This window comes from Pongo pygmaeus, chromosome 19 (assembly GCF_028885625.2).
Source record: "Pongo pygmaeus isolate AG05252 chromosome 19, NHGRI_mPonPyg2-v2.0_pri, whole genome shotgun sequence".
NCBI classification, from domain to species: Eukaryota; Metazoa; Chordata; class Mammalia; order Primates; family Hominidae; genus Pongo; species Pongo pygmaeus.
In genome coordinates this window covers 68,332,226-68,356,695 of record NC_072392.2, presented here as the reverse complement: position 1 = coordinate 68,356,695, position 24,470 = coordinate 68,332,226, and the positions used below count along the sequence as shown (strand labels likewise).

At 50.7% G+C, this 24,470-nt stretch overlaps 1 protein-coding gene across 22 annotated transcripts; it reads left to right on the top strand.

Moving 5' to 3' along the window:
* The first annotated feature begins 934 nt into the window (after positions 1-934).
* On the top strand, positions 935-24,414 carry MYCBPAP (MYCBP associated protein). 22 transcript variants are annotated; one of them, XM_054460146.2, is made up of 19 exons: positions 935-1,204; positions 9,282-9,409; positions 10,020-10,224; positions 10,322-10,425; positions 11,269-11,452; positions 11,703-11,818; positions 12,371-12,518; positions 13,833-13,948; positions 14,039-14,154; positions 14,696-14,804; positions 15,655-15,844; positions 16,312-16,499; positions 17,719-17,865; positions 18,730-19,116; positions 20,149-20,270; positions 21,018-21,133; positions 21,561-21,706; positions 21,881-22,054; positions 24,242-24,414. In XM_054460146.2, the coding sequence occupies exons 1-19, from the start codon at positions 1,162-1,164 to the stop codon at positions 24,341-24,343; spliced, it is 2,841 nt and encodes a 946-aa protein (XP_054316121.1). In that variant the 5' UTR covers positions 935-1,161; the 3' UTR covers positions 24,344-24,414. The 22 variants fall into 22 exon arrangements, with proteins under 22 accessions (XP_054316121.1, XP_054316126.1, XP_054316127.1 ...); XM_054460151.2 differs by having other exon boundaries at positions 992-1,204; positions 10,020-10,179; XM_054460152.2 differs by having other exon boundaries at positions 1,059-1,204; positions 10,020-10,179; positions 21,884-22,054.
* Positions 24,415-24,470: the final 56 nt, after the last annotated feature.

Below are 24,470 nucleotides of genomic sequence, written 5' to 3'. Positions count from 1 at the left end.
TTAGGCAGGCATGGTGGCACTCATCTGTAATCCCAGCTACTCAGGAGGCTGAGGCAGGAGAATCGCTTGAACCTGGGAGGCAGAGGTTGCAGTGAGCCGAGATGGCACCACTGCACTCCAGCTTGGGCACAGAGTGAGACTCTGTCTCAAAAAAAAAAAAAAATTTTTTTTTTTTTTAGAATGGAGTCTCCCTACGTTGCTCAGGTCAATTTTGAACTCCTGGCCTCAACCAATCCTCCTGCCTCAGCCTTCTAAAGCACTAGGATTGTAGGCCTGAACCACTGTGCCTAGCAGAGAAAACTGGCTCTCTAGGTCAAGGCATTGGCTCAAGAACACACGGCTAACAAGCCGACATAGCTGGGATTAGAACCCAATTGTCTGGCTCTAGAACCCCTTCACTATTTGAGGTACACTTTACTGCCTAACTACTAGTACTAAACTTTGGGTTGAGGGCAGGGCCTGAGGCAGCTCCTGCTCTCATACATTCTGAGAGCCAGTTTGACAATAGGCAACTACACAAAAAACCAAAATAATTCCAGAATGCGTCAGGGCTCCAGGGGAAGGCGAAAAAAGCGGGTGCGTTTATAAACTTAAAATAATTAGAGGCAGCATCTCCAAGGACTGTGAGAATGCCCCAAGTCAGGGCAAAAGTTTTGGCTGGTTTGGGAAGTGATGAAAGGCCAAAGTGGCTGCAGCGAGCGTGGACCCGGGAGGTCTCCAGGCGCGTTGGTGCGAGTAGGGGAGGGCAGGCAGGGACACCTAAAACCCACGGTACGCCACGAAGGGGTTTCAGCACGTCCTGAAAGGCCCGATCCCCCAGGACCGCTGTGAGGGGGGCAGAAGGAGGTCCCTCGACAGGACGTGGCCTTAGTCGAGGAAGGCGGGAAGCAGGGGCTGGCTCCCCCGACGACCCACCCGCCCCCCGTGGTCTAGCAGCAGGGCGGGGCGAGGCAGGTCATGCATCCTTACCAGCCAGCCACTCCCACCCAGCCCTCGGCTCCCGCAACTCGCGGGGGTCCTCGCCCAGGTCCCCCGCCCCGCCCGGCTGGCGACGTCACGGCGCTCGTCGGCGCAGCCTGTGGCGTCACTGGCCGGGCCCGCAGGGCGTTCTAGGGGTCCGTCGCTCTTGAAGCCGCCGGCGGCGGGCGCGTGCGCGGCCCGATGAAGAAGGAGGTTTCCAAGCAGTCTCCGCCCAAGTTGATCGGTGGGTGCGCGCCCCCGCGCGGGGCACCGGTTGCTGTGGACGCAGTGGCGGCCGTTGGCTGGCGGGTGCGGCGCAGCCTTGGTGTCTCTGGGCCGGCGGTGCAGGGCAACGCTTCATGGTGCCGGGCGGCACCATGAAGTCTCTAAAGAAGGATTCCCGCCTCAGAATAACTCCAACCAGATTATTAGAGGCCTCAGAGAGCGTCAAAGGTTGGCGCTGGCTGCCTTGGGCGCTCGGGAGAACCCGAGAGGGGAAGCGGTCCCCGGAATGAGTTCAGGACACGGGGCCTGGAGGATGGGGATGGCACCAGGGATGGAGGAAAGATCACGGGGAAGTGGCGTACTGGGCAGAGGGCCCTTAGGGATGGGGGCAAGGCAGGAAGAGCCTACAGCGCACTGGGCCTTGGGGATGGGGACATAGGAAGTAGGAGACTGACAGAGGGGCCTCAGGGACCACTGGCTGGGGAGATGGCCTTGCGCAGGCAGGGATACCTCTACCTCTAACCACATCTTAGGGTGGCATGCAGGAGGCAGGATCCCCGGACTGGATGAAGTGCAGAAGAGCCAGGAAAGAGTTTAAGGGTAGAAGGGCCAGGAATTGGGGTCCTTGGGAAGAGGAAAGAATGAAGTGTTGAAACCAGCCACCTTGATGGGATTATTTGGTAGAGGAGGGTGGGGGAGGGGGGCAGGCGTCACTTAGGATTCCTACTGGAAAAACCCAGAAGAAAGGCCTTGCTTGGCTAGTTCTCTTTTTGACTGCCTTTTCCTACCACGTGCACTTTCCAGCTGGATGACACTTATCCAGCTCCTTTAGCCTGGAAAAGAATCGCTAGATATGACTGCTTCCTACCCTCTACAGCTTCCTTCTGGTTGCACCTGGGAGAGCCACAGGGCGTCTGATAGCGGACTGACTTCCATGGACATATTCTCATTTGCAACCCACCCCCTTTTGATCTTTTTTGGCTGTTTCCATTTATTTATTTTTAAATTTTTAGCTTTTTTTTTCTTTGTGTGTGTGTGTGTGTGTGTGTGTGTATGTGTGTGTGTGGAAACAGGGCTCTCGCTGTATTGCCCCAGCTAGTGTCAAATTCTTGGCCTCAAGCAATCCTCCTGCCTCGGCCTCACAGACTGCTGGGATTCCAGGCATGGACCACTGCGCCCAGCCTATTTTTGTTTACTGAGAGCTGATTTTGTGTGGTACTGTGGCTCACCAGAAGGGTATCGGTATTAACTGTGTGACCCTGGTCCTCAAGAAACTCAGTCTAATGAACACCTGGAGGAGTAACTAGACAAAGGTAGAAATACAAATGCTGTGATGTAGGTGCCCATCGGGCTTAAGTGGGCTCAGAGCACCTGAGCCAGACCAGGGATGGTTGTAGGGGGACGTCTTCTGAAGAAGGTGACACTATGGCAGACAAGAAAAAAAAGGAGAGGTTTGCTTCTCTAGGTCTAGGAAGCAGCATGAGTTTATGGAACTGTAAATGTGGGAACCAGAAGAGGCTGTACAGGTGGGTAGGGCAGGGGCCAGACCATGAAAGGGCTTTATGTACTAGGTCAGAAAGCCTGGATGTGCTCTTGCAAGCCCTGGGGAGACCCAGCCTCAGAGCTGTGAAAGCTCATTGTGAGGAGAGGGGACCTTCAGAAAACTAACAGGAGCTTAGTCGCTTTTCAGTATGGCTTTATGTTTCTTCATGTATAAAAGTCCAACGTTGAGCCGGGCATGGTGGTGCACATCTGCAGTCTCAGCTGCTCAGGAGGCTGTGGCAGGAGGATTGTTCCAGGCCAGGAGTTGATGATCACACCTGTGAATAGCCACTGCATTCCAGACTGGGCAACACAGTGAGACCCCCATTATTAAAAAAATAAAAGTCCAATGCTGTTTTATGACATACTATATATATATATATATATATATATATATATATATATATATATGTATATATGTATGTATGTATGTATTTTGAGACAGGGCCTCGCTCTGTCACCTGGGATGGAGTACCGTGGTAACAGTCGTAGGTCACTACAGTCTTGAACTTCTGGGCTCAAGCGATCCTCCTGCCTCAGCCTCCAAAGTTGCTAGTATTACAGGTGCACACCACCATGCCCGGCTAATTTTTTTTTTTTTTGTAGAGACAAGTTGCCCAGGCTGGTCTTGAACTCCTGGGCTCAAGCAATCCTCCTACCTTGGCCTCCCAAAGTGCTGGGATTACAGGCGTGAGCCACCGTGCCTGGCCCATGACATACTTTTTAATAGTTGAGAGAGAGGGAATATCTGGTCCCCTTTCGCAAGGGCAGTCAAGGGCTTTCCTAGCCACTGCCTCCTGCTCACATAGTTTCTGGGAGATCTTATCAGATTTGAACTGCTGTAAACAAATCAAGGGAAGATTTTTCACTGCATATTTATTTTTAATAAGCAGAAAATTTAGTTTGTTAATTAACCCTTGAGTTAAGAACATGTGCCAGAGGGAGGAGGGGAAAAAAAAATGAAGTGTTTAGCATGCAAGATACCTTTTTAAAAATATCTCAGGGGAGCTTCTAATGTTGTAGAGCAGTACTCTCCGCTGGCCCCCATACAAGGCAGCTAATGACCAAATGTCATCTTGTAACCTTGTGTAACGTTTCTTCAAAGTCTCTGACTCATAAGCAAAAAGGAAAGCAAAAATAGTGACTTCAACCTGTTTCTCGAGACCTGAGAGCCTTTTTGAGTCCCAGTACCCTCCCTTCCCGCTATGTGCCACCTCCCCACCGCTGTCTTGTTGCTAAGAAACCAAGAACCCTCCCAGCAGTATTAGATTCACCTCCCCAACCAATTAAAGCTCTGCCCTAGTAGAGACAGCCCCTCCATGGTTCCCCCAGCCCAACCCTAAGGTCAGAATTTCCCAAAGACTTTAATCAACACTAAAAACGAATAATACTTAGATAAAACAAGAAGCAGAAAAAATAGAGTCCAGGTTTCTTCTCCCTCCATAGATCCCCCCTCCGCATCTCGCTTCCTACCCCTACCTGAGCACCTTGCTTCCAGCCCTCTGGTCCAGCTCCGACAGAGACTGATTACCCCATGCAAGCGGGGTGGTCTCTTTTACCCCTCACTGTCAGCATCAAGGGAGAAATGTCAGCTGGGTGGCTCACTAGGAGCCATATCGGCTTGGGATTCCAGACCAAAGAACCAGAAAGAGCTGGGCCTCTACAGGCTCAGTAGTCAGACATACCTTAGCCCTGTGGAGTCTTCCTGCAGGTCCTAAAATGATCCCTGGGGCTCTTCCTTCCCTGGTCTCCCCAGCTTGCCTCTGCCTCTCCAGTCCATCTGGCTCTCCTCATCTGATGAATCATTCTGAAATGCACCTGTCATCAACTCACTCCCCTGGACCAAAGATCAGATGCCTGAGCCATGCTTTACAAAGCTGTCATGCCCTGGTTTCCCTCTCATCCCCAACATCACCACCTCCCTACCTTCCCAGCAAGTTTTCTTTTCTTTCTTTTTTTTTTTTTTTTTTTTTTTTGAGACGGAGTCTTGCTTTGTCGCCCAGGCTCTGGAGTGCAGTGGCGCAAACTCAGCTCACTGCAAGCTCCGCCTCCCAGGTTCACACCATTCTCCTGCCTCAGCCTCCCGAGTAGCTGGGACTACAGGTGCCCGCCACCACGCCCGGCTAATATTTTTGTATTTTTAGTAGAGACGGGGTTTCACTGTGTTAGCCAGGATGGTCTCGATCTCCTGACCTTGTGATCCACCTGCCTCAGCCTCCCAAAGTGCTGGGATTACAGGTGTGAGCCACAGCGCCCGGCCCCCCATCAAGTTTTCTGTGTTATCGTGCCACTCACATGCCATGCTCAGCCCTGCCCCTTGCTTTGCTTGGACTTTGACTTCACCTGGAGCATCTTGGTTTGCAAAGCTTGCCTCTCCTTCACGGCCTCTCCTTCATGGCCTGCCTCAGCCTGTGGAGCCACCTCTGCAGCTGTTCCTCTGAACCCTTCTTCAGAGCTCTGAACTGTGTAATCCACATGGATCTGTTCCTTTTTTGATGTCTAACCAAACCTATTGCCTGTACCACAAATGTAGGAACTCAACTAGCTATGACTGGTGTGTGTTCCTGTCTGTTACATTTTTCAGTACCTCATGAGAAGGAGCCATATCTTAACCTTTTATACCATCTTTGTAGTTTATAGCACATAGAAGGGGCTTGGTAAGCACTCTCTACTAGCAATTTAACTTTAATATATATATAAAATATATATATTTAATATAATATATAATATATATACTCAATATATAATATATATATTATATATATAATATATATATATATCCCTGGGCGCACTGGCTCATGCCTGTAATCCCAGCACTTTGGGAGGCCGAGGCGGGCAGATCACCTGAGGTCAGGGGTTTGAGACCAGCCTGGCCAACATGGTGAAACCCTGTCTCTACTAAACATACAAAAAATAGTTGGGCGGCCGGGTGCAGTGGCTCATGCCTGTAATCCCAGCACTTTGGGAGGCTGAGGCAGGTGGATCATCTGAGGTCAGGAGTTCAAGACCAGCCTAGCCAACATGGTGAAACCTAGCCTCTACTAAAAATACTAAAGATTAGCCGGTTATGTTGGTGCACGCCTGTAATCCTAGCTACTTGGGAGGCTGAGGCAGGAGAATTGCTTGAACCTGGGAGGCAGAGATTGCAGTGAGCCGAGATCACGCCATTGTACTCTAGCCTAGGCAACAAGAGCGAAACTCCATCTCAAAAAAAAAAAAAAAAAAGCTGGGCAAGGTGGCGCATGCCTGTATTCCCAGCTACTCAGGAGGCCGAGGCAGGAGAATCACTTGAGCCGGGGAGGCAGAGGTTGCAGTGAGCTGAGATTGCGCCACTGCACTCCAGCCTGGGGGACAGAGTGAGACTTATCTCAAGAAAAAAAAAAAAAGATGTATATATCATTTTAATGAATATTTTAATAACTAGAACATACCACTCCCTGACTGTATGCAGTAACAGAGCATTTATTGGACTACATTAAAGATAACTTTCTCAGAATAACCTTAGACCAGAGTTTTACTATTTCAATCTAAACCAAACATGAAAGATTAGCTTCTCTATCACTGAAGGGATGGGAGCTTTGGCCCCCAAAAATCTTCGGCAGTGTTGAAAGTTTCTATTGACACGTGGTAATTGTGCACTCACCAGTAAAAAACACACATCTGGAGACGTTTAATCACTTGGAAAGATGTCAACCCAGCCAAGGTTATGGATAAAGGAAGCAAATGTCCTAGAAAGTACAGATAATACCAAAATATTTACAAAAACAGACCTTCAACTGATCTCAATTCTCATAGGCTGCCACCCACTTTGGTGAGTTTGTGTAGAAGGGAGAGGGGAGGTAGAAATCAAAGCCCAAGGCTGCATCCCCATACATGGCGGCAGATGAGACTGGAACTCGGGGTTCAGCTGGCAGCCCTGCATGTGTGTTTGTGTGCACAGAGCCATGCATTTAACAGATACTTCCAAACCTCTGCTGACCCCATTACAGAAACAGACTGTGGATGATAGGCTGAATTTATTATTTTTTCTAATAGAAAAACAATTATTTTTAAGGATAGGTTCTCCTGTGTTGCCCAGGCTGGTTTTGAACTCCTGGCCTCAAGCAATCCTCCCATCTCAGCCTCTCAAAGTGTTGGGATTACAAGCGTGAGCCTCTGCACCTGGTCAACAGGCTGAATTTAGAACTATGTTTGGAATGATTTTGGTGTGAGTTTTTTTGGTCACCAACTCTATGGAAATTTCCTAAAAAAAAGTTTGATTTTATTAACCAAAACACCTGCCTTGATGTTTTCGTGATATTGCCTCTTAAAGATTACGGTGCTGTGAGAAGCAGTGGATAAAACCAAATTTTGTTTTAAACTCCCTAAAGGCCTCAGGGCTCAGGTTTACGTTTGATTGTTTTATGTAGGGCCTTATATCAAACCATTCTGAACCAGAGGGAAAATGACAGGGCTGACCAGCCAGAGAAATGAGATGTGTTTGAACCTGTTAAGCCATCTCTGTGAAAGGAAGGCAGGGAGTGTGTCCTCGTTGGAGAGTGACCTGTGACCCCCTTCGGCCCCGGGTGTTGTCAATGCTGTGGCTGCCACAACAGACTGTTAAATACGTTCATACACTCATCCTCGGTCTTGCAGTTTTTTTTTTTTTTCTTAGAGAGAGGGTCTTGTTCTGTCACCCAGGCTGGAGTGCAGTGGCACAATCTTGGCTCACTGCAGCCTTCACTTCCTGGGCTCAGGCTATCCTTCCCCTCAGCCTCCCAAGTGGTTGGGACTACAGGCATGTACTACCATGCCTGGTTAATTTTTGTTTTTTTTATAGAGCCCAGACTGGTCTTGAACTCCTGGGCTCAAGCGATCTGCCTGCCTTGGCCTCTCAAGATCTTGCAACTCTTAATCCATTCCTTGGCATGCCATTGCCCATGGGGTAAGCCTTCACACGGCTCACTGAGCTCTTCACGATATGGCTGCTGCTGCTGTCTCTGGGCTCTGCCTCTTCCCTCCCACCTCACCACACTCCAGCTATTTAAAAACACATGCTTTGAGTTCCAGGGATGTGCTCCATTCTCTTGCCTCTATGCCTCTTTATGTTATTTTCTTTGGAATGCCTGTTCCCCAGGGCCCTTTCCTTTCTCCAACTTCTTTCTTCAGCTCTGTTTAAACATCCCTTCCTTAGGAAGCCCTCCCTGACACCCCTGCCTCCCACACCCGCCAACTCTGGGCTGGGTGTTCCCCCCCACCATGTTCCTGTAGTTACTCTGGCTCGGTCTGTTTCACGGTCTTGTTTCCTACTGGGCATGTGCTCTTTAAAGACAAGCTCTGGCATATATCCCCAGAACCTAGCACAGTGCCTGGCGTGTAGAAACTGCTTAAACAATCTTTATTAAATGAAATAGTATGCAATAAATGGCCAGTGGTGAATGTTCTGCTTCCCCCACAGAGATTCTGCATTTTAACCAGTGTCTTGTGAAACCCAGTGCCTTCACCCAGAAGCATGGATCAGTGCCAGCACTGGAGGAGGCTGGCAAAACATCTAGTTCAGTTGTCCCAAACCACTGTGCATCAGAATCACCTAGGGAGTTGAAAAAATTACAGCTCCCTAGGCCCTGGCTCCATGCAGTAGCCAGGAAGCTGTATTCATAAAACTCCCCCAAAGATTCTGAGGCAGACATTGGACTAATTAACTTGGGAACCACTGATTTAGTCCAACTGACTCTTTCTACACATGGGAAGCCTGAGGCCTAGAGAGGTTAAGTGATGTGTACCCAAGACTGTCCAGCTTATAAATAGCATAGCCTGAAATGGAACATCTTTTTTGTATATTAAAAATAATCTTTTTTGTACAGATGGAGTCTCAACTATGTTGCCCAGGCTAGTCTTGAACTCCTGGGCCCAAGCAATCCTCTTGCCTTGGCTTCCCAAAGTGTTGGGATTACAAGCTTGCACCACGGCACCCGAAATGAAACATCTTTTTGTTTTGTTTTGTTTTGTTTTTGAGACAGAGTTTCGCTCTGTTACCCAGATTAGAGTGCAGTCACGCAATCTCAGCTCACTGCAACCTCTACCTCCCGGGCTCAGGTGATTCTCCTGCCTCAGCCGCCCGAGTAGCTGGGACTACAGGCATGGGCCACCACACCTGGCTAATTTTTGTATTTTTAGTAGGGACAGGGTTTCACCATGTTGGCCAGGTTGGTCTTGAACTCCTGGCCTCAAGTGATCCTCCTGTGTCAGCCTCCTAAAGTGCTGGGATTACAGGCATGAGCCACCACACCTGGCCTGAAATGAAACATCTTCTGATCTCAATTCTGGCTACAGAAGTCTTAGTCACTGTGGTGAGCCAGGGGCTGTGGGTAGTGGGACCCTCCAGAGAGAACTCCCATTGCCCCAGCAAAGTGCTGCCCAGGCCACCTTGGCAGCCTCTGCTATCTATCCAGCTGGTCAGCTCTGCCCCCCACCATGGAGTCTAGTATATATTTTTACTTTTATTTTTGTATGTATATATTGATATATACAGAAGGAGCTCTTTAAGGACTTAATAACTTTCTGCTTCTCTTCAGAAAAGAAGCGGGCAAAGGGACCTGAACAACCCACACCCACAATTCAGGAAGAGCCTGAACCTGTTAGCAGTGTCCTACAAGGAGATGACATTCTTGCCTTGGCCATTAAGAAGGAAGACTTGAAGGAGGTGAGGATGAAGCCCAAGCTTCCCTTACCATAGAAACGTTTCCCTGCCGGCAGCCTGAGTGGTCTAGAACACCAGCCATGTCCACTGTCTTCCCACCGTCTCCCTACTCATGGGGAGTGTCTAACTCCATGGAAAAACCCACTGAACACAGATTCTTTTCACTTTACCACTGTAAGGAATTCACTGTGTTGTCTAACATTTCTGAGATTCATATAGAACCATGGGATAAATGAGATGATGAGGTATCTTGCTTCCCATAGAGGTAGGTGCCATCATTCCCATTTCACAGAAGGGAGGATGAGTTTAAGGAGCCAAGGTACAGCTCTGGGTAAAGCTGCTAAACCCTAACCCCATGCTTTACCTGGGAGAATCAGCCACCTCTCACCCGAACTGTCTGGAGGCATAAGATGTTCTTTTTTTTCCCTCCAGGATATTACTAAGTCACATATCTGTTACACAGGCATTTCCTTGACAGAACATATGGACAGAGCTGAAGAAACAGATCTGTCAGCCTTCAGGAACTCCACCCAGAACTAGAACAGAAGAGATGGGTGGTGCTCTTCCTCCTGTCACCACAGGTGGAATTCTCCTTTGTTTTATTTCTTTTTAGCAACACATTCCTCGCCTTACTGAAAAGGAAGATAAACGTGTCATTACCCAGAAATTTATCATCCGTAAACTCAAACCCACGGATCCTAGGAGGAAGGTCTGCCACCTTGTAGCACGTCCCGTGAATCCTGATGCAGCCACAAAACCTCTGGACTACTCTGGTACACCCAGTCTCAGCCCTGGCTTCACTGTCTTTCAACTCATGGGTCAGCCTCAAGAGAAACCCACTCTCCATCAGAAAGTTGCCCTCTTGTAAGTTGTCCACCCACAGCTTCTTTCCCCTTTCTTCTTTTATCCTCCCAGGTCCCGGTGACAGCTTCGATGGCAGTGACCAGATCCTGCCCCACCACATCTTGGGGAGTCTCCAGGACTTTAAGAGAATTGCACTTGCTCGAGGGAACACCCAGGTTTGTTTGCACAGAACTACCTGGATGAGAGCAGTCACTGAAGTCATTTCGGTCTCCCACCTAACACAGCAAGCAGGGCTGGGGTTAAAGAGACAGTCTAGTCTGTAGGTTTTGAGTCTGAGTTGATAAGGGACCCTCTCCCAGAGTAGTTGGACACTTCAGGCAGCTGAAGCTGGCTTCAGTGAAGTCAGGGATTTACTGTAAGGATTCCAGAGATTGCCTCATGGAACCCAAAGGCGGGAGTACCTGGGTCTGGGTAGACTGCACCCAAAAAGGTGTCAGGACTCAGGGCCCACATGCCTCATTTCCCTCTGCTCTGTGCACTGTCTTGATTTTCCCTTCTCTGGAGACTGGCCTGCCCTCCTCAGTCCACGTGGTGGAGGAAGGTGGCTTCCCACTGCTTCCTGGGCCACGGGAAGATTCTGTATCTTTCCAACCTTCCCATCATGCAGTGCTTCGCCTGTCTCTTCCCCTTGCTTCCCTGATTCCAGGCTGACTCTGATTGGTCAGGCGCTAAGGGGCCTGGGCCCTGTAAGAATGCTTCCATTTACACATGGGTGAAGGTGTCACTCAACATCAGTTGTGAGGACAAATACACTAGAAGATGTTGACCCCAATCTTGAAACAGAAGTTCCCTTTCTGGGGGAGAGTGGACTGACAGCTGCTTTCAGGGCCCCCTGCTTCTGGGATTTATTTTCTGTCACTGGCTACTCTGGAGTCCTGAAGAGGAGGGACTCTCAGCGCAGTGGGATAACAGCACGGGTTTAGGCCTCGGGAAATGTGTGCTCAGCCCCGCCCAGAGCCTTCTCACTGCCCTCCACATACCTATGTTGTACTTTTCAGCTGGCTGAGCGGATACCTACCTCACCCTGTCTGATGACCCTCATCTCTGCTGAAGGAGAGTCAAAGCAAAAAGCCCCAAAAGAAGAGAAGAGACCTCCCTGGGCCCCACCTCCTCAGCACAACTTTCTGAAAAACTGGCAGCGTAACACAGCCCTGCGGAAGAAGCAGCAGGAAGCCCTCAGCGGTGAGCAGAGCAGACAGGGCTCCTGCCCGGCCTCCATCTGGCAGCAAGGCTCTGCTGGGTTGTTTGCTCTCCTCCAGAGCCTGGCCTCGGGCTGACCACATTTGTGCTGTTCACTCCCAAGAGCGTCTCACTCTGAAGCTTCAGTGGGTCCTGAAATCAGCCCCGTGAGGGAGGCTGCCCGATGCAGACTGCCAAGGCCCCTGTTTGTTCTGGTTTGGCAGAGTGGCTGCAATCTTGCCTCTCTCTCTAGAACACCTAAAGAAGCCAGTCAGTGAGCTGCTCATGCACACTGGGGAGACCTACAGACGGATCCAGGAGGAGCGGGAGCTCATTGACTGCACACTTCCAACCCGGCGTGATAGGAAAGTGAGGCCACCTGTCCTAAGTGCCCGGGGGGCAGGGGGGTGCACGGAGGAGAGGGGCGGGGGCAGGTGTCTGGACACAGGGATGCTGGTCTCAGGTGGCACAGCTGGGGAGAAAAAACCTATTCATTGCAAAACATCATTAAGCCCTCAAGGCCTTTACTAAATTATATGATTAGTCAGTAAAGTTCTTCAGCCTGTGGTGGCCACACAGGTAGCGAGTTATTAGAGTAGTCTTAGTGTTTGTCTCCTAGGAGCTTAGACTGAGTGGAGCCTACACCCTAAGGAGAGAGGTTGAAGAGTCCCCCACCTTTTTTTCTGGTAGACCAGTGCAGTACCTGTACCAACCCACACCATCTGGCTGGGGGCAGGTAAAGATGACAACAGGGCGTCCAGAAAACACAGCAGTGGGTGCTTCTGTTCTGCAATCACGGCAGCAATGAATTCCCCAGAGGGAGCATCTGTAGCCTGTGGTGGTGCTCTTGTCTTCCCACATCTCCACTAGCATCTGGCTGAGGTGTCCAGGTAATCTGACTCACCTTTTCTTCCTTGCCAGAGCTGGGAGAACAGTGGGTTCTGGAGTCGACTGGAATACTTGGGAGATGAGATGACAGGTCTGGTCATGACCAAGACAAAAACTCAGCGTGGCCTCATGGAGCCCATCACTCACATCAGGAAGCCCCACTCCATCCGGGTGGAGACAGGTGAGGTGCAGGGCTGTAAGCCAGCTGGCATCTTGTGCCTGGCCCGGAGGCAGGGTAGTGTGGAAGTGGCCAGCATAGCTCTACAGTGAAACAGGCCCAGGGCCTGTTTCTCTGTGGTTCTCTGTGGCCTTAGGCAAGTCCCAGAGTCTTCCTGAAGTCTGGCTCCCTCTTCCTTTTCTTCAGTAAAACGGTGAGAGAGCTAGGAAACTGGAGTGCAGCCATAGAGCTGCCGTCCGGTGTGGAGCCTTGAGCTGCATGCCGTTGGTGAGCACCTGGATCGTGGCTGCCCTGCCTTGAGAAGTGCTGTCACTGTCAACTGGACACTGGCTTTAGTGTGAAAACAATATATTTTATTAATCATTTTTATATTGATTACATGTCAAAATGACAATATTTTTGATATACTGAATTAAATAAACTATATTACTAAAATGAGGCTGGGCACAGTGGCTCACCCCGGTAATCCCAGCACTTTGGAAGGCTGCGGCGGATGGATCACTTGAGGTCAGAAGTTCAAAACCAGCCTGGCCAATATGGTGAAACCCCGTCTCTACTAAAAATACAAAAATTAGCTGGGCATGGTGGTGTGTGCCTATAATCCCAGCTACTTGGGAGGCTGAGGCAGGAGAATTGCTTGAATCTGGGAGGTGGAGGTTACAGTGAGCCAAGGTCATGCCATTGCACTCCAGCCTGGGCAACAAGAGCAAAACTCTGTCTCAAAATAAATAAATAAATAAATAAACAAACAAACTATATTACTAAAATGAATCCCACCTGTTTCTTTTTTCCTTTTTCAGTGTGGCATCTAGAAAACTTTCAGTGACATGTGTGGCTTGTGTTTGTGGTTTGCATTCTGTTTCTCTTGAGCAGCACTGCTTTAGAGCCTGCCAGGCTGCCTGGGTTCAGGTCCCAGCTGTGTCGTGCTAGTGAACCCCAGAGTGGTTGAACCCCTCTGGCCTGTAGTTTCCTCATGTGTAAAATATGCACAGGGTTGTGATAGGGCTAAATGAGATGTGAAATGTATTAAGAGCTTCTGGCTCATTGTTAAGCACTCAATAAAAGGTAGCTGCTTTTATTATTTTTATTATCATCCAAAGATTTGGCTATTTGGAAGCTAATTTTGCAGGAGTCTTGTGTAGGGCTGCTGAGGAGGTATAGGACAGGAGAATGGGAGTCTAGCCGCCGCAGGGAAGCTGTATTTTTCATCCTTCCTAGAAATGGTGTTGGGATAGGCACTCTCAGAGCCCTTGAGAAGTGGGTGAGCAAGGGGACATGGCAGCAGCCTATGCTGAGGGTCCTTGGACCTTATGCTAGGATTACCAGCCCAGAGGGATGCTTCGTACCGCTACACCTGGGATCGGAGTCTGTTTCTGATCTACCGACGCAAGGAGCTGCAGAGAATCATGGAAGAGCTGGATTTCAGCCAGCAGGTTGGTATGGCCTCCATGCCCCAGTCAGAAGCCCCTTGGGGCAGTGCCTGTCTTCAGTCAGCTCATCTTACCTTTCTCCATCTCTCGGAGGATATTGATGGCCTGGAGGTGGTAGGCAAAGGGCGGCCCTTCTCGGCTGTTACTGTGGAAGACTACACAGTGTTTGAAAGAAGTCAGGGAAGCTCCTCTGAAGAGACAACATACTTGTGAGTGCAGCCTGAACCCTGGGGAGAGAGGCTGAAGAGTTCTCCAGCACCTACCAGTATTAAAGAGCGGGCTTCCCTCCCTGAGCTCAGGGTGCTTCCAGCCTAGCTTCTCTCCAGTGGTTGCCACCCACTCCTTGAACCCATTCCAGCAGCTGTGCTGGCTTTCCTATTGCCATCTGCTCCTTTCCAACAACCAACTCCTAATGGGGATTTCCCAGACATTCCCTTGCTGGTCAAGTGAGGGCTCTCTAGACCCTCCCACTGCTGTGCATCTTGAATGCCTCTGGCATGGAGAGTCTATGTATTTCTGTGTACTGTGAATGGCTCTGGCAAGAGGGCTTAAAGAGTCTGTGTGTTTCTAAGAACCTCCCATCTAGAGCAATGGGTCAGGAGGAAGCTGCGCAGGAGTGGAGTTGATCATACTCCATTGTAGGGTGGAGCTGGTTGTGTTTCTAGGCTTCCTGGTGACCATTTCTGTGGGGTTCCACATGGCATGACTGTGGCAGCCTAAGAGAAAATAAGTCATTGGCTTTTCTTACAGAGGCACACTGGCCATTTCCTGTGATGTCTCCATGCCTATTCTCGGCCCTTCTCTGCTGTTCTGTGGGAAGCCAGCTTGCTGGATCAGAGGCAGTAATCCACAGGACAAGGTAAAACTGCCTCCACCACACCTGCTGGGAGAGCCTCCCTCAGGGGTGCAGCCCCGAGGTGACTGGCAGTTACCAGCAGCCTGCACAGTCTCCTGTTTGGGTTTTTATCTGGTCATGCATTCAGCACGTCTGAAAATGGTGACAGCAACACTAATTTGAGCAAGAATAAAATCACAAGGCTGCAGAGTGTCATAAGCCACCTGGGGCTTATACCCAGCCCCCAAGCATGTAAGCAAGCAAACTCAAGTAGTATGGCTCTAAGAAGGTTCTAAAATATACTTCAGATGCTAAGGAATAGAAGTGTTCATTGGATATAAAATATATTTTATCTGGCCAGGCACAAAGGCTCATGCCTTGTAATCCCAGCACTTGGGGAGGCTGACGTGGGTGGATCACCTGACATCAGGAGTTCAAGACCAGCCCTGGCCAACATGGTGAAACCCCATCTCTACTAAAAATACAAAATAGCAGGGCATGGTGGTGGGCACCTGTAATCCCTGCTACTTGGAAAGCTGAGGCAGGAGAATCGCTTGAACCTGGGAGGCGGGGGTTGCAGTGAGCTGAGATCACGCCATTGCACTCCAACCTAGGTGACGAACGAAACTCTGTCTCAAAAAAAAAAAAGTAAAATATATATTTGTTTTATCTTCTCTTCTTACTATTGAGGGTAACCTCAGAGACAACCACGTTGGAGTAGGATACCACTCTGTGTGACAGTGGCCAAGCCCTGGAGGCCTGGGACACGAGACTTGCAGTGCTAAAGCCAGAAAAGTCCTGGGCAGACCAGATGAGTTGTTCACTCTAGGCCAGGGTCTCCAGCAAAGACATTTCTTGTCCCTCCTCCTTCCAGAGGCAGGTTGGGATTGCTGCTCACTTGACCTTTGAAACCCTGGAAGGTGAGAAAACCTCCTCAGAACTGAGTGTGGTCAATAATGGCACTGTGGCCATTTGGTATGACTGGCGACGGCAGCACCAGCCGGACACTTTCCAAGACCTTAAGAAGAACAGGATGCAGCGATTTTACTTTGACAACCGGGAAGGTACTTGGGAGAAGCCATCCTATGGGCTAGCTCCTGTCTGGGGCTGGTTTTGTCCTCCGTGAGACATCAAAGTTTAGTTACTGCCCAGCTCCTGTAAGTTTGAGCCCCGCTTCCCTGCCTTGTCCCTCTCATTCCTTCTGTGAAATGTGTGGCCTGACTACTCATGTCTGTTGAGAGACTGATGGAACTTGAGAACCTGGGGAGGTGAGCCACCAGGGAGCAGAACCGTTCTAGGGGCTCAGTTATCTAGGTGCGCAGGCCTGGGGCTAGGATGGCCAGCTGTCTCTGTCTGCCTGGGACTTTAGCACTCAAAATCCCACATTCCAGGAAACCTTTCAGCCCTGGGCAAACTAGGATGGTTGGCCAGCCACCTGGCCTGGGGCTCAGTTAACTGCATGTAGGAGCATGCAGGCCTGAGGCTCAGCCAGCTCCTGCATGTTGAAAACCTCGCTCTCTATCCCTCTCAGGTGTGATTCTGCCTGGAGAAACTAAAACCTTTACCTTCTTCTTCAAGTCTTTGACTGCTGGGATCTTCAGGGAATTTTGGGAGTTTCGAACCCATCCTACTCTATTAGGAGGTGCTATACTGCAGGCCAATCTCCACGCAGTCTCCCTGACCCAGGACGTTTTCGAGGATGAGAGGAAAGTACTGGAGGTAAGGGACCCAGGACCATGGCCCCTGTGGACATCAGGTAGGGTATCCTGGTTTCTTCCTGGCAGTGACTGAAGGGATCATATTTCTCCCAGCCTAAGAGGAGAATTGGATTTTTAGCAAACAGGTAACTACTCTTGCTCCACAAACACTTCCCAGGGCTTGTGATTCAAAAGATGGGTGCGCTGGCTAGGCAGGCGAGGAGCAGCTTGCAGCAGTGCCATGCATGGCCCCACTGAGTTAGAAAGAAATTAGACTGAGCCTTAAGAGGCAGACTGTAAAGTACAATGTGTGGCCCTATGCACTGGTCTGTGTTTTGTTCATCGCTGTCTAGTACTACACAGTGGAGTTGCATTTAACCCAAAAGACTTCAAAACCAGGGAGAATAATTAATAAATAGCAGCATGAGTCTTCCCACTGTCCCACTCAATCAGCTGACAACTCGAGTGAGTGTGAGGTGGGAGCTGGGAATCTGTCCTCCGCAGTGAGTTTCACAGTGTGGCCATTTGAGCCGTGCATCCTGGGATTTGGTGGAAAGCTGTGCTTTTTTATTTATTGTGGCCCCCAATCACAAGACCGGCTCCTTCATCTGGGGCTCAGCCAGTGGTGATCAAAGGTAATTTTGACAATGTCATGCTTGCTTTACTCACTGACCGTAGGACCCATGTCTCACACAAGGCGCCCCTCCCGTGTTTCTGTGACACTCACTGAAGCCTGATGAAGGTTCACCACCATCCTCAGAAGCACCCCCACTATGTGCCCTGCCCCTTCTTCCTAATCTGGTGACATGCTAACTGTGTGACCACCAGGCCCCAGGCAGCAGCAGCTGTCACTGGAACTGGCCCTCCTCTGGATCCTTTTCATCCATTTTTAGGGAACAAGGATGTCTGGAGAGACTCAGAAGTTTTCAGGTCTTAGAACAGGTGTGTGTGTGTGTGTGTGTGTGTGTGTGTGTGTGTGTGTGTGGCAATGGCAGGAACTCAGACCCTGGGGGGGGGGTGTGTGTGTGTGTGTGTGTGTGTGTGTGTGTGTGTGTGTGTGTGTGTGTGTGTGTCAATGGCAGGAACTTGTGTGTGTGTGTGTGTGTGTGTGTGTGTGTGTGTGTCAATGGCAGGAACTCAGACCCTAGGAAGGCACAAAGTCCTGGGGGCTCCAACTTCCTGAAGGATGCATTGGTTTTGAGAGCCTGGGCTGCCATCCTCTGCCACATTCCCTTTTTCAGAGCAAGCTGACTGCCCATGAGGCAGTCACTGTCGTTCGCGAAGTGCTGCAGGAGCTGCTGATGGGGGTCTTGACCCCGGAGCGCACACCATCACCTGTGGATGCCTATCTCACCGAGGAAGACTTGTTCCGGCACAGGAATCCTCAGGTGAGGCCCAGCGCCAGCCCCTGCCCCCTTATGTGTTCCCTGCGTCAAGGGTCCCCAACCCCCAGGCCGCAGAGCAGCAGGTGAGCAGTGGGTGAGCCAGCATTACCGCCTGAGCTCCGCCTCCTGTCAGATCAGCGGTGGCATTAGATTCTCATAGGAGCACGAATCCTATTGTGAACCGTGCATGCGAGGGATGGAAACTGTACACTCCTTATGAGAATCGAACTAATGCCTGATGATCTGAGGTGGAACAGTTTCATCCTGAAACCATTCCCCCACTCCCTGCCATCCGTGGAAAAATTGTCTTCCACGAAACCAGTCCCTGGTGCCAAAAAGGTTGGGGACTGCTGCCCTAGGTGACAGTAATAGTAAACTCTTTTATGTGCCAAGCTCTGTTCTGCGCATCTTCCATGAGTAACTCACCTCTCTTCACAGCAGTCCTATGAGATGGGTACTACTTATTTTCATTTATTTATTTTTTTAAGAAATAGCGTGTCATACTGTCACACTCCAGGCCAGAGTACAGCGTCCCACTCATAGCTCACTGTGACCTCAAACTCCCCGGCTCAGGTGATCCTCCCACCTCAGCCTCCTGAGTAGCTAGGACTACAGGCATGCATCACCATGCTCAGCTAATTTCTCTCTCTTTTTTTTTTTTGGTAGAGATAGGATCTATGTCATACAGGCCGGTCTTGAACTCCTGAGTTCAAGTGATCTTCCTATCCTGGCCTCCCAAAGCACTGGGATTGCAGGCTTGAGCCACTGTGCCTGGCCCTGGTACTATTTATATCCTCATTTACATTGAAGAAACTGAGGCCTGCACCCCAGCCTCCCCCTCACACGCCTTCCCATCCTCTGCTGCAGCTGCATTACGAGCACCAAGTGGTGCAAAGCCTGCACCAACTGTGGCGCCAGTACATGATCCTGCCCGCCAAGGCTGAGGAGGCCAGGCCAGGGAACAAGGAGCACGTCAGCCCCATAGCCACAGAGAAGACCTCTGTGAATGCCGAGCTGTTACCACGCTTTAGGAGCCCCATCTCCGAACCTCAAGTGCCCCGGCCTGAGAACGAGGCCCTCAGGGAATCCGGGTCCCAGAAGGCCAGAGTGGGGACCAAGAGTTCTCGGCGGAAGAGCATCATGGAGGAGATCCTGGTGGAGGAAAGCCCAGATGTGGACAGCACCAAGAGCCCCTGGGAGCCGGATGGCCTTCCCCTGCTGGAGTGGAACCTCTGCTTGGAGGACTTCAGAAAGGTGCTTCCAAGACCCTGGAAGGCATTGGTAGAGAATATTCCTGCCTCGAACCAACAAGGGAGGCCCCAGCAGCCCCTCTTGCTCTATGGGCAAGGAAACAAAACCTGAGAGCCCAGAGAAAGTGATCTCTTGGGTTATCTATCTATCTATCTATTTATTTATTTATTTTTGAGACGAAGTTTTGCTCTTGTTGCCCAGGCTGGAGTGCAGTAGCAAGATCTCGGCTCACTGCAACCTCCACCTCCCAGGTTCAAGCGATTCTCCTGCCTCAGCCTCCCAAGTAGCTGAGATTACTGGCATGTGCCACCACACCTGGCTAATTTTTTTTTTTTTTTGATGGAATCTTGCTGTGTTGCCCAGGCTGGAGTGCAGTGGTGCAATTTCGGCTCACTGCAACCTCTGCCTCCCGGGTTCAAGTGATTCTCCTGCCTCAGTCTACCCGAGCAGCTGGGACTACAGGCATGCGCCACCACATGCAGCTAGTTTTTGTATTTTTGTAGAGACGGGGTTTCGCTATGTTGGCCAGGCTGGTCTCAAACTCCTGACCTCGTGATCCACCCATCTTGGCCTCCCAAAGTGCTGGCGTTACAGGCATGAGCCACCATGCCAGGCCAATTTTGTATTTTTAGTAGAGACAGGGTTTCACCATGTTGGTCAGGCTGGTCTCGAACACCTGACCTCAGGTGATCCACCCGCCTCAGCCTCCCAAAGTGCTGGGATTACAGGCGTGAGCCACCGTGCCCAGCCGGGTTACCTGTTTTTGTCTGGGGTGCCCAAGCTGCTGTATTCCAGGAGGGGGGCCTACTCTCTGACCCTGGCAAATCTTGGAGAAGGGGTTCATAGGTACAGATTTCTAAGGGGGGTCCCTGGCTCCCACCAAAGGCACCCAGACAGCTCTCCAAAGCTGCATCGCCTCCTGGTTCCTGGTCCCCTGCCACCCATCCCCACATCACCATGCCCTTCACTAGAGGACACAGAGAGCCTTGGTGTCCTGGTGCAGAATGATGCCCATGGTGCCCATGACCCTGCCAGGCAGTGATGGTGCTCCCTGATGAGAACCAGAGAGAGGATGCGTTGATGAGGCTCAACAAAGCAGCCCTGGAGCTGTGCCAGAAGCCAAGGCCATTGCAGTCCAACCTCCTGCACCAGATGTGGTAGGTGCCCTGCCAGGAGAGCCGCCCCATCTCCTTCCCTTTGTGGCATCTGCAGGGGTCCTGGGCAGGCAGTCCTGGGACTCCAGGGGTCTGAGCTTCCGTTGAGCTCAGGTTGCTAGAGCATGCCGCAAACATTCCATATTCTGGAACCCTGCAGTGCCTGCTGCTCACTGGAGAGCAGTCACAGCAGATCAAACACCTTATCTTTTTTTTCTTCCCCTTTTTTCCTTGTTCCTTCTCAGTGAGCAGGGGAATGGAAAAAGGAGAAGCCAGAGGGCAGAAAGAAGGAGGGGGGGCAGATTCCAATAAAAGCTTCATTTCTCTGTTGTCACCCTCCCTGGTACCTGTTTGGAACTTGCTTGTATAGGCATGGGGTCCTTTTCAAGGCCCTCAGGACAAGCCCCAGGAACCTTATGCTGGAAGTCTCATGCAAGGTTCAGCCCCTCCAGTGGGACTGGACCCAAGTCTGGCCCTGGCCTCAAGCCCTCTGAAGTAGGACTGAATTCATGCAGGCCTCCTAACCCTAGTCCTGGGCCATTTTTTTCTTGGTTGCCACCCAAGGCAAACCAGAACCCCCTCCAAACACTTGCCCTGGCGGGGAACAGTGAGGATGCTGGCTGCTCAGGGGTGTGGCATTTCCACAGCAGCTTGTGGCACCAGGGTCTTTGAAGGGAGGGACCCAAGCCTCTGCAGATTCAAGGACAAATGAGGAGTGATGGCATTTCTCCACTATGTCTTGCCCTCTAGTTTGCAGCTGTGGCGAGATGTGATTGACAGCCTGGTAGGCCATTCCATGTGGCTGAGGTCTCTGCTGGGCCTGCCTGAGAAGGAGACCATCTATTTGAATGTGCCTGAAGAGCAAGGTCAGATCTTGTGCAACCAACCACACCTCTGCATAGCCCTCCTCATCTCTCTGAATGGACAAGCAGCAGTGCCTGGGCCAGTCATACTCCTTTGGTGGAAGCTCTGCTAGGTTGAGCCCATGGAGTAGGCCCCTTACCCCTTTCTATCGGCTGCCAGGATGTGGTACCCAGAAGCTACCTTAGTGACCACCTTGGTTTAGTAATCCCAGCAAAGTTAAATGACTTATCCATGGCCATTCATGGGAGCGTGGCAGAGCTGGGACCAGAACACAGGCACCACGGTCCTGTTTCATGAAGCCACGCGCCTACCAGGGCTCAAGGCTATTGCCCTTTGCTTTTCCACCTCCCCTCAAGCCTCCTCACATACCTGCAGCATCCACTAGGCTGTTGGGGGCCTGCCACATTTTCTTCCACCCACCTCCCTTAGATCAAAAATCACCTCCTATCATGGAAGTGAAGGTACCTGCGGGGAAAGCTGGGAAGGAGGAGCGGAAAGGAGCAGCCCAGGAAAAGAAGCAACTGGGGATCAAAGACAAAGAAGACAAGAAAGGAGCCAAGCTGCTCGGGAAAGAGGCATGCTGGGGTGTGGTCTGGGCCAGGTGGGGCTGGGGAGGGGATTGGAGGGGCTGCAGAGGTGTGGGCTGTGGAGGTGGACATATGCCCAGGCTCTCCCAGTGAGCTACTGTTGAGGACATCCTTGGCCTACCTCTGGAGCTCCTGAAGGCTATGTGTGTCTCCCTCTCCCAGCAGGACCGTCCCAACAGCAAGAAGCACAAGGCAAAGGATGACAAGAAAGTCATAAAATCTGCAAGTCGGGACAGGTTTTCCTTGGAAGACCCTACCCCTGACATCATCCTCCCTTCCCAAGAACCCATAGACCCCCTGGTCATGGAGAAATACACCCAGAGGCTGCACAGTGAGGTGAAGGGAAGCGCCCAGCAGCCTTTCCCCTGCCTCCCACCTGCCTCATTCATTCCATTCAGTCCGCAAACAATAAGTGCCCACTCCATCATGGTGGAAGCAGAGCTGCTTCAGGAAGGGCATCCTCATGTGTGAGACAGGCCTCATGAATAAGGAATGCACCTAGCATGTTAGGTGATGAGCACGATGGGAGAGAAGATAGACCAGGCAGGGAATGGAGGCACAGAGGCCTCAGTGAGGTGACAACTCACAAAGATTTGAAGGAAGGGGAAGGGTGGCCAAGTGGACGTCCAGTAAAGAGTGCTCCAGGCATGGGGAGCAACTGCCATAGGAGGGAGGGGCCAGAAGGGAGAGGGCGGTAGTGGGGAGCAGGTCATAGGGGTGGGGGATGGTTTGCAGGCTATTGTGAAGACTTGGGATTTTTCAGAGTGAAATGAGAAGTCACACAAGGTTTTGAATAGAAACGTGATAGGGTCTCATAGGCTTTAGAAGATGGCTCTGGCTGCCCTTTGGAGAACAGACTCTAGGGGAACAGAGAGGAAGGAAGCCCTTCTCTTTCTTACTCCCCGTTAGGTGCATCCCGGCAGATGCGTTCCTTGGGAGAATACCATGCAGGGTGCATTCCCATCAACTGTAAGAGTTTTGAAGGACTAGAGAGACTTCATCCTAATCCGTTCTCAAGTAGCAGGTCCTTAGAAATTCACCCAGGTTTTCCGTTTTGTTTGTTACTGTTGTTGTTTGTTTTGGAGGGGAGGTCCACAAAGCCATTTTCAATATGTCAGTGTGTCTAATGGCGACGCCTTGTCTTCCTCTTATGTGGATAGCTGGGGAGCTGGGATTACATCATGTATTGTGGTCACACTCTGGATCTCATTTGATCAAAAGTTCCATTTGCCACTGGTGACATCACTAAGATATCGGATGGTTGATGGGGTCTAGAAAGTAATTAAAGGGCTCTGAGGACCCATGGGGGTCGACCCTTCCATGGCTCTTTGATATTAAGAATCAACTTGCAGACCAGGTGCGGTGGCTCGTGCCTGTAATCCCAGCACTTTGGGAGGCCAAGGTGGGCAGATTGCCTGAGCTCAGGAGTTCAAGACCAGCCTGGGCAACACGGTGAGATCCCGTTTCTACTAAAAATTCAAAAAATTAGCTAGGCATGGTGACACTCACCTGTAGTCCCAGCTACTTGGGTGGCTGAGGCACAATAATCGCTTGAACCCGGGAAGTGGAGGTTGCAGTGGGCCGAGATCACGCCATTTCACTCCAGCTTGGGTGACAAGAGTGAGACTCTTATCCTCTTATCTCCAAAAAAAAAAAAAAAAAAGAGAGAGAATCAACTTGCTGGCCAGGCACCAGTGGCTCACACCTATAATCCTAGCACTTTGGGAGGCTGAGGCAGGTGGATTGCTTGAGCCCAGGAGTTCGACATCAGCCTAGACAACACAGGGAGACCCCATCTCTACAGAAAAAAAAAAAAAAAAAAGAATCAACTTGTCTGGGCTTGTATGATCCAACCCCATTGGAGGGGTCAGTCCCAGAGACCTTTCAGTCTGTGGATCTGTTATGATACAGGAAGGAAAATTGGCCTCCAGGAGGCCAGAGTAGAACTGGGGCTGAGCCCAGGCCCACCCCAAACGGCTAAATGGGCACCGCTCCACGGGCTCCCTAGAGTTGCCCCTTTAACAACTTAGCTCTAGTGCCTCCATATGTCAAAGGTACCAGCGCACGGCCACCTCCCCAGACTGGTTTGAAAAATAAAACTGCAAAAGCAGGTGGATTGCTTGAGCCCAGAAGTTCGAGACTAGCCTGGGCAATGTGGCGAAACCCCATCTCTACAAAAAATAGAAAAAAGTAGCCAGGTGTGGTGGTGCACGCCTGTAGTCCCAGCTACTTGGGAGGCTGAGATGGGAGAATCACCTGAGCCAGGGAAGTCAAGGCTGCAGTGAGCCATGATCACACCACTGGACTCCAGCCTGGGTGACAGAGTGAGATCCTGTCAAAAAAAAAAAAAAAAAAAAAAATCTGCAAAATCAAAAATTATTTCACAAGAACTTTGAACTTGTGAAATTCTTTCACAAACAACTGGTTTCTTTCCCCTCTCCAGCTATTCTCTCACAGCACAGTTGATATATAGGTGCTTCCCACAGCGTAAACCCTGCCTGTGATGTTGTCCCGTTCTTCCAGGTCCGGGGGCTGCTGGACACCCTGGTGACCGACCTGATGGTCCTGGCTGATGAGCTCAGCCCCATAAAGAATGTCGAGGAGGCTTTGCGCCTCTGCAGGTGACTCTCGGGCCCAAGCAACCTTCTGGAAAACAGGTTAATAAATAAATCAACAAAGAACCTTCAAGTTTCTACTACTTCTGTGTGCCTCTGTGTCTTGCATGATGGATCTTGGCTAGGTTAGCTCCTGA